The sequence below is a fragment of the Triturus cristatus genome, chromosome 6 (assembly GCF_964204655.1).
Source record: "Triturus cristatus chromosome 6, aTriCri1.1, whole genome shotgun sequence".
NCBI classification, from domain to species: Eukaryota; Metazoa; Chordata; class Amphibia; order Caudata; family Salamandridae; genus Triturus; species Triturus cristatus.
Window position 1 is genome coordinate 38,665,902 of NC_140589.1, and position 9,064 is coordinate 38,674,965.

Sequence of the window (9,064 nt, forward strand, 5' to 3'; positions counted from 1 at the left end):
CAAGCTGTACCTGGTGGCGGTAGGGAGGCTGACCTGCCATTCTGTGGTATTCCTGTACCCTTCCCCCTACCTCAGCCCCTCCCTCTTCCTTGCTGACTTGTGTAGAACCTTTCTTCTGCTACCATTACTGTGACTTTTTCTTTCTTTATTTTCTCTGCTTCCATTGTCTGTACATTGGACTGATAATCGGAGCAGTATCTTGCTATTTCCAGCCCCTTTTCTATGGGTTCTTGCTGCCAGCAAACAAACGATGTTTGTAAGTGTGTTTTACTAGGTGGTCTCAGGCCTTGGACGAAAGTGGTGACAAAGGCTGGCATGGCTTCTCCCATTGGATTTTTCAGCCCGCTGTTCTGCTGATAGACTTGTAGAAGGCTGTCAAAATAGGAGTTCACACTCTCATCTTTTTCTTGTTTGGTATGTGTGATCTTGTTCCAATCTACCTTGTCTTCTGGTATTTTCTCTTTTAGGTATTCACTACTTCTCTGTATTTCTTATCAACTTCATCTCCTGGTGCTCCTCCCTTCCCCCTTTCTGGCTCCCCTTTTGGCCACTCCACTTTCCTTTAACAATCTTCCCACAGATCCTTTGGAACTATTATATTAAATAAGGTGTCAAAATCTCTCCATAACAGTCCTCCCAAAACCGCCATCCTGTTTAGCTCAGCGTACCATTCCCTTGGCTCTTCTCTGAGCTTGGGGAAGTCTTTAGTAAAGCACATAATGTCTTGTCTAGACCAAGGGACATGGACATATGCTAATTCGTTATTTTTACTACCTGGTGGAGGTGGTATTTCTCGAAGGGGCATTATTAATGCTGGTGGGGCAGCCATTGATGGTGCTGGTGTCCCCGTGTGAGGGGTGAGGGTCTGGACTACTTCCAAGACTGCAAATGTGTTCAGCAGCTGCTTCCACTGTTGCAGTTTTTCTACTGCATATTGTAGTCTGTCTTTCATGTCTTCCTCTTTGTATGTTTGCAGGTCCGAGTCTGTGAAGCTGAACCTCGCTATATCCCATTCATACTGTGCAGGTAGTGGTGGAACTACACCTGTAGTATCTGGGCCTGTGGCCTTTGCTCTTTGGACATAAGCATTATGAGCTTGGGCGCCCTTTTCTATTAACTGTGCTCGTGCCAGTGACAGGACCCTTTCTACGTACGGTCTGTTGTGGTGTTGTGTGAAGGCATCTACTGCTAGTGTTCCTCCCACCATCTGCTGTAGTAAATCCTGGCATTTGGCTGCGTTTGATTTCAGTAGTCTCTTTAGTGCTGAGGGCGAGCCGTGTGGGGATGAAGTGGCACTATTTATTTTACTGAAACTGTCATACCTAGCCTGTGGTGCAGGCTGTTGAGTCCCTAGTATTGCCTGTTCTAGTAGTCCAATGTCATGGGCTGTGTAAGCTGTACGTATGTACAAGCGTCCCAATCCAGACACTGATACTGGGTTAAGGACATAGTGTCGTCTGCTGAAGTGTCGTTGATTTGTTGTAGCCATTTGCGGTCTATTAGTTTTGGTTGTAGTAAATGTGGAAAATTAGGGCATTTTGCAAATGTTTGCATGGGGGGTAAACGAGGCAATGTAAGATGTGTACTCAATGATTCTGAATGTGTACTCAATGACTCTGATGTTCAACTCATTGAGAATGTCACTAATCAAGAATATCTCGTAGTAGTTAAAAATTGTTCAGACAACTGTGTTACACAACATATTCCTGACCCAGAAATTGATGTCTTCATTGACAATAATCACATTCAACTCCTTGTCGACATGGGTGCTCGTATCACCATAGTGTCACAAGATAAATATCTCAAGCATTGGTCCAACAAAAGTTTACTACTTCCTGACATACTCACAGTAGCCTTTGAGGGTAGCAAAATTGACTTACTTGGCTGTTTTTGGGCAAAAATCAGTGTTTTCAATATAATTATTAATTGTAAAGTGTACGTAGCCAAATGGGGCATCAATGTCCTTGGTCTCATACATCAAGCTGAGTTTGGTCTTACCATCAAACCCGGTCTGCCAAATCCAGTTTTCATTGATCATCAAAGTCATCATAATCTTCTTAAAAATATTAGCTCTACTATTGACACCCAATTAGCTACTTCGCGGGAAAACAAATATGCAAAGATCTTTGACGATCGCTTAGGTAAAATTACTGATTTCCAACATTTTATCAAGATCAAAGAAGGTACCATACCAATTAAACATAGACTTCGCAATGTTCCTTTAAGTATTAGAAGTGACCTTTCTAAGCATTTACAATCTTTATGTGAGCAAGGCATAATAGAGAAAGTCGAGTCCACTCTTTGGCTTTCTCCCATTGTTTTGGCCAAAAAGAGATCTGGGGACTTGAGGATGTGTGTTGATTTAAGGAGCCTTAACGAAGCTATTTGGGTCGATAGTTTTCCCCTTCCACGTATTGAAGATCTTATCGCAAAAGTAGGGTCCTCTTCCTGGTTCATTAAACTTGATCTCAAAGCTGCTTACCATCAAGTGGAATTACATCCTCAGTCCCGACATCTCACAGCATTTGTCACTCCAGATGGTGTCTTTCAGTTTTGTCATCTCCCCTTTGGTCTCGCCTCAGCCGCAGCCATATTCCAAAGGTTAATGACAGAAATGTTCAATAATAATCCAAACGTAGTGGTTTTTCAAGACGATATCCTCATATTTACTCAAAGTGAGGCTGAACATGATACTATCATTGACAAAGTGTTCAATGTCTTAACAAATAGAGGTGTCACTTTGCAAAAAAGTAAATGCATTTTCAAAGTAAGGGAAATTGAGTATCTAGGCCATGTAATCTCTGAGTGTGGCATCAAACCCAGACCAGGTCTTATAAAAAAGTATAGTCGATACTCCCCCTCCTCAGAACAAAGAACAACTAATGTCATTTCTAGGTCTCTGTGAATTCTACTCTAAATTTATGAAAGATTTTGCGAAGACCACAGAGTGTTTTAGAGCACTGCTTAAGAAAGGTGCAAATTATGTATGGTCTGAAGAATGTCAAAAAGGTTTTCAGACTATCAAAAACCGTATCGTTCAAGCGCCTGCTCTGCAAGCGTTCATAGAAGGAAATCAAACGGTCATTACTGTTGATGCCTCTGAGTATGGTCTCACAATACGCTAATGGAAAGGAAGACACAGTTGGATTTGCTTCCAGGACTCTCCATCCGGTCGAACGGAAGTACTCTGTAATTGAAAAAGAGCTTTTAGCTTGTGTTTGGAGTGTGGAAAAGTTCAAACCATATGTATGGGGTAGATCCTTTATTCTCAAGACTGACAATCGCCCCCTTGTAGACATTCTCTCTGGTAAAAATGTCAAACGTACCACTGCACGCATAGCACACTTGTCCACGAAGCTTATTGAATACACCTTTACTGTGGAATACATTCTTGGAGGGAAAAATTGTAGAGCAGACTGTTTGTCGAGACTTCCTATTTCAGATCTGGATGATCAAGAATGGGAAAGTGAGGTTGAGAAGTGTTTTGTAGTACTTATTAGTCAGGAGAATTTATCTTTTGCAGAGGAAGATTGGATCATGCAAATTGATAAGGATCCTATTCTTAAGGAGGTTGCATCTTTGATAAAGAAAGGATGGCAAAAAGAGAAGTGTTTGTCACCCGAACTTCAGATGTTCTGGAAAGTCAGTGATGAACTTTCAGTAGAAGGTAGGAAAATAATTAGGGGTGACAAACTCATTCCTCCTAATCTCTATCGGGAGAAGATTGTTCTAGCCGCGCACTCTGGTCATCTTGGGTCAACTATTACAAAAAGGAAAGTTAGGAATGATTTCTGGTGGCCCAGAATGGACATCCAAATAGATAGTTTGGTTAAGAATTGTTTGTGTTGCAATACTAGCGACAAAGTGTTAGTACTTGAAGGTACTATTGAATCTCCTGTTCTTCCTCCCAGTAGAGCATGGCTAAAAATTGGTATGGACTTTCTTGGTCCATTTCATGTACTTCCTTCCAGTTCGAGATATTTCTTAGTTTTTATTGACCATCTATCTAGATGGGTTGAGGTTAAACCCATTTCTGTACCAAATTCAAACAGTGTCATTAACTGTTTGAACAACATTTTCACAAGAGAAGGCTGCCCAGAAGAAATTCTCACGGACAATGGTGTGCAATTTGTGTCACATGAAATGACTCAGTTTTTGCGTTCCTGTGGCATAAAACACACCAGAACTCCACTCTATCATCCACAAAGTAATGGCAAAACAAAGAGGTTTAATAGAGTCGTGGTGGAATGTGTACAAGCAGCCTTCAGATCTAAGTCTTGTGTTTTTCAAGCTATTAAAGATCTTGTTTGGTCATATCGCACGTCACCTCATGTTGCAACCAACTTCTCTCCATTTGAACTTATGAGAGGCAGAAAAGCGTCTAGTCAAGTGTATCCTTTTTGGATGGTAAAATCTTTTCATCAGGTCAGTGATATGGGAATCTGCATGGAAAACTTCAAGTGAAGTTTGTTCCAAATCTTGTCAATCTTCAAGTAGAAAGGAACCTCAGAGATTATCTATTGGAGACTGAGTTAGAGTCAAAAACCCAGTTTCAGTGAGAAAATGTTTTTCTAAATTTCTTGAGTCACAACAAATTGTAGACATACGAAAGAATGCCGTAAGCTGTCGAATGGTAATTGGTGGAGCACCTCTCGTATTGCCAAGGACTCTTCCTTTTCTTCCAACATTAGCAAATGCAATCAAAATGTTTCAGGTGGGGATGGTGTTAGGAAAAGCACTAGAATTTGTTCTAGACCTCGAAATCTACATGACTATGTCTAACTTTCAATACGTGCTTTTTGCTTCAGTATAATGTGTTACTTTCTCAGTTCTTATTTTTTAATTGTTCTCCTCTTTCTTTTATACTTTCTTTGTCTACTTCTTCTCTTGTTATGTTTTTCAAAAGTTGTTTTATTTAAGGGGGGAAGTGTGGTGATGTCAGGTTATTAGATCACTCTTAGAACTCTCATATGTCATTCAGAGTGTTGCAAGATTACTGTTGTCCTGTGTTCTACCACTGTCAGTTGGCACCTGTGGCTTGGTAACATAAGGGATGGCTCTCTGTACTTCCCAATAAACCTTTACCAACAACTCTACACAGACTATTCATCCCTTCAGTTGCGTTATGTCTCTTTGTGCACATTGAGCCTGCAGCAGTTTTTTCTTATCACTATGTTTACTGGCAACGTGGACTGCCTCTGTCCTCATTAGCTGCAGAACAGCAATGTCTTGGACGGTGTCCAAGTCTATCTTGGTAGCCTCTTTGTTGATAAGCTTGCGTGTTAAGGCTACAGCATCTGTCTTGTGCTGTTGAGTTAGCTACGGGGATTTTTCTGTGGGAGCGGAGGGTGAAACTGTTGTGGATCTTATTCGCCCCATTAGAAGGTCCTCTAGTACTGAGTCCTCGTCTCCCTTATCTTCCTTACCTCCCTGCTTTTCTTTATCTACTGGCATGCATGGGTATAATCCTACAATATCCATTTGCACTTTTCTCCAATCCTCGTTTATTTTCTGCTTACTTATTTCATTTAGCACCTTGTTCTTGGCGTCTAATAACTCCCTGTGAACTTTCGATTTCACATCATTAGTTGCGCGCTTGTTGCATAGAATCAGATCCCACTGAAAACATTATTCCCATTCTGCTGGCCTTATCTTTTTGCCTTTTAATTCCAACATTTGTCTCAAATATGACAATTTATTGATGTTGCACGTTCCTTGAAGCAGGAATTGTAAGTCCGGTCTCCTAGCTGTCAGATCATGCCATTTATGTATAAATAGTATGGAGTGCAGTCCTTGGCGTAGGGCCACATTGTATGCCGGGGAGTCTTTTGGGGGGGCTGGCTGACTGCTGTCTAAATTATTTTTACAGAGTGTGTTTCCCATTGTGAGAGATGAGTGTGGAAAATGTGTGAAGCGCGAGCACTAACCTTCCTCGCAGTTCAGCAACAGTTCAGATACACCAGACAGATGGGTGGGGTCTCGTACTATACTATGAACAGACAACACAGTGGGTAAACAAACGCTATCATGTGCTTCACAGCCACTCTCCAGCTGTTGCGATAGCAGAAGGAGCCATTCGTCAGGCAAACAGACAGGTCAATTGATTCAAGTTCACCGAAGCTTTCATAAGTAGGCATGAGAGAGTGTTCTGGGTGCTGATTACTGGCGTCCCATGAACAGAATGAAGGGTGACAGGAAAGTATTTAGAAGAAAGATTAATAGTTCTGTCTCCTTGCAATCTCCCGTTATCCCATAATCGGGAGGAAGGGACGGCTAGGCAGAATTGAAGCCACCCTGGACTGCACCAGGGGGTCCAGACAATCAAGTAGATATTGCAGAATAGTGAACTCTTCGTACAGTTCAGGCAAACACATAAAACATGAAGCGAGTTCTGGCGACCCTGCGTGGCAGCGCTGTCAGAGAGTCTGCGTGCTGTGACTATGTGCAGTGTTATTATACTAATCCCAGAAGAGTAACATGGGAAATAGGAACAATGTTATTGGTATGTCAGAGGACATCAGGAACAGGACGCAAAGGGGAGGTATTGTGCAATACAGGGCAAATAATAATAAGTCAGCCAGCCAGTCCATGATAAATGGGCGGTAATGTAAGAAGACATATGGTATGGTGGCGTTAAGTATTTGAAGAGTGCTTATTATATTTGTCAGAAAGTTAGCAGCGTCAAATGTCAGCTATGTAGCGTCGCAATACCCAACAAAGAAATTGTCTGACAAATACTAACAATACCCTACAATCCTAACTATACTTGGCCACAATATATGAGAGGCATATAACAATACAACAATAGAAAAACTCAAGGAACCCAACAATAATAGACAATAGGACAACTGATAATCCATCCTCTTTGTGCCTAGGTGACCCTCTAGGCACAGCTGGAGACCACCTCTGGCATCCAGCAGGAGGCAGCGCCCCACTGGGTACCCGGGACCAGCGGCGCTGAGGTGAGTTAGCTCAACTCAGACCTGAGTTTATGGACCCTAAGAACTGTCGCCCTGAGAAACTGTTGCAACCACAAGAGGAGCAGCCCAACTGGCCACAGCCTCCACAATATCGTTCCAGCACAAGTAAGATGTGCAATGACAGGGGTGCTGTAACCGCCACCACCTGCACCAGGGGAGCAAAACCTCCACAGCTCTAAAATGAGGGGCTACCTGCTACACCCCAACCTGGAGTATTTAAAACCCCCAATCAAGACTCACCGGTGTATGTTGAGTCTGGCAAAGCGTACCGACCTCTGCTTCAGTCAATGGGAAGTAGCTGTGAAGGTCCTTCACCCCCATCGGCCGGGGACTCTCTGCTAGCCAGACAGGGGGGTGTAGTAGGTCCCCCTCCTTGGTACGCCATCAGTTAGGTGTTGCCTGACACCAGGGAGTCACTGCGTGCAGGGAACTTGCAGAAGGACGCCGTCACCGGCCAGGTGGGGAGGGTATCCGGATCAGGAACTAAAACATAGAGCAAAAATTGCACATGTAACGAATTCTGGCAGAGACCGGCAGCAAGGTCAGAGGTCAAGAGAAACGCATGGAACAAGAGGAGAAAGCCTGTCGGCACCCTGTTAGCAAGCGCTGACGCTATACAGGAGTACAGTCTTCGGCAGAATGATGACAGACCGAAAAATAAATGATGAGAGCCATGAAAAGGGCACAGAAAAAAGTGACAAAAGAAAACAGAATGAAAAGAAGCTCTGAGCTTGGGGCAGAGGCAAGATTGAAAGAGTAAAAGAGGCTAGAAATGAAAACATCTACAGACACAAGAGGAGTAGAAAGTGAGAGTAAAGAGTTTGGCAGAAGCTACAAGAGCAGATGAGAGAGAAAGGAGAAAAGGAGCTGAAGAGAAAAGGACAGCAGAGAAGAGAGAGCAGAGGGAGCAAGGTGGAAGCCTCAAGACAAAGGAGTGAGGCTCAAAGGCCTTTAATCTTGGGAGGACCGGTCGCAGGGAAGTGGGTGGGGAGCTGGGCCTATCCATATTTAAAATGCATCTGAATGAATAACCATAGCAAGTCCTCCACTAAGCCTCTTCGAGAGTTGTCCTTCCAATTATAACTCCTTATGCTTTTGCTGTTTCTGCAAAGTTTGTACACAATAATTCTTTAGCAAGAGACAAACAACTTTTAATAAACAAAACTGAAATGGTGTTGAGCAAGATGATGATGTGGGAGATTCATTCATGAGAGTGAGCTACTACACCCTTGTGTGATGTGCCCCAGTCTGTGTATGAACAGCCACAGCTTCAGCCCTTTCTTTCATATTGTTCCTCCAGGCAAAATGGCCTCGGGTACAACTCATTCATTGGCCGCATAAGTGTTTCCTTGGCTTCGCTGATCTTGCTGCTGGAGGAAGAATGGAAGCATTTGCCACAAATCATCTACAGCTCTGTGGCCATCGCCTCCAGCTTGGTGTTTTTTTGCCTTCCTGAGACTGCTCACGTGCCGCTGCCGGAGACAGTAAACGATGTGGAAGAGGCATGGTAAGGCTCATAATTATTAGTATAAATGTTTACCTATTGGGTAAACATCTAGAAAGATCTATAGAAAGGATGCAGAAATATTCAATGCGTGCCTCTTGGTGCCCTCTGCTGACCTTGGATACATCATCCCATGTCCTTTCTCTCTCAAACGCAATCTTGCTTGCCCCAGCTCTTCCTACTGACCACTCTTGCTGCATCTCATGTCTAAACACATGAGCTGGTGCAAGACAAGACATTTCTATTTTCTGGCTTTGTTTTCATTTTAGAATGAGGTTGGTATCCATTGCTACACAGTGACCCCATGCAGACCCCTTTGTTGCCTGGGCACTTGTAACATCCAATCAAATAATAAGACCTGCATCCTACACCCTTCATGAACAATTGCACTGCCTGCTCTAAGGTTGGGGTTACTCCACATCTGTCCAAAGTGGTACTCTCACTGGATCTACCCTTTTTTGATTTACAGTCCTGATTCACGTGATCAAGAAGCTAGTTTCTGGTGTTCTGAAGGAGCCATTTTTCCATATCAAACAGGGTGCTGTGTAAGTAAAAGGTGAACATGTACCTTTATATTTTG

General features: G+C 43.1%; 1 protein-coding gene across 1 annotated transcript in view; it reads left to right on the plus strand.

Annotated features, from left to right (window-relative positions):
- LOC146813711 (solute carrier family 22 member 7-like) overlaps positions 1-8,491 on the plus strand; it is a 238,364-nt gene extending 229,873 nt beyond the window's left edge. The window contains exon 9 of the mRNA XM_085609490.1: positions 8,281-8,491. Coding sequence (XP_085465616.1) covers positions 8,281-8,491 — 211 coding nt within the window. The remainder of the gene's footprint in view (positions 1-8,280) is intronic.
- Positions 8,492-9,064: the final 573 nt, after the last annotated feature.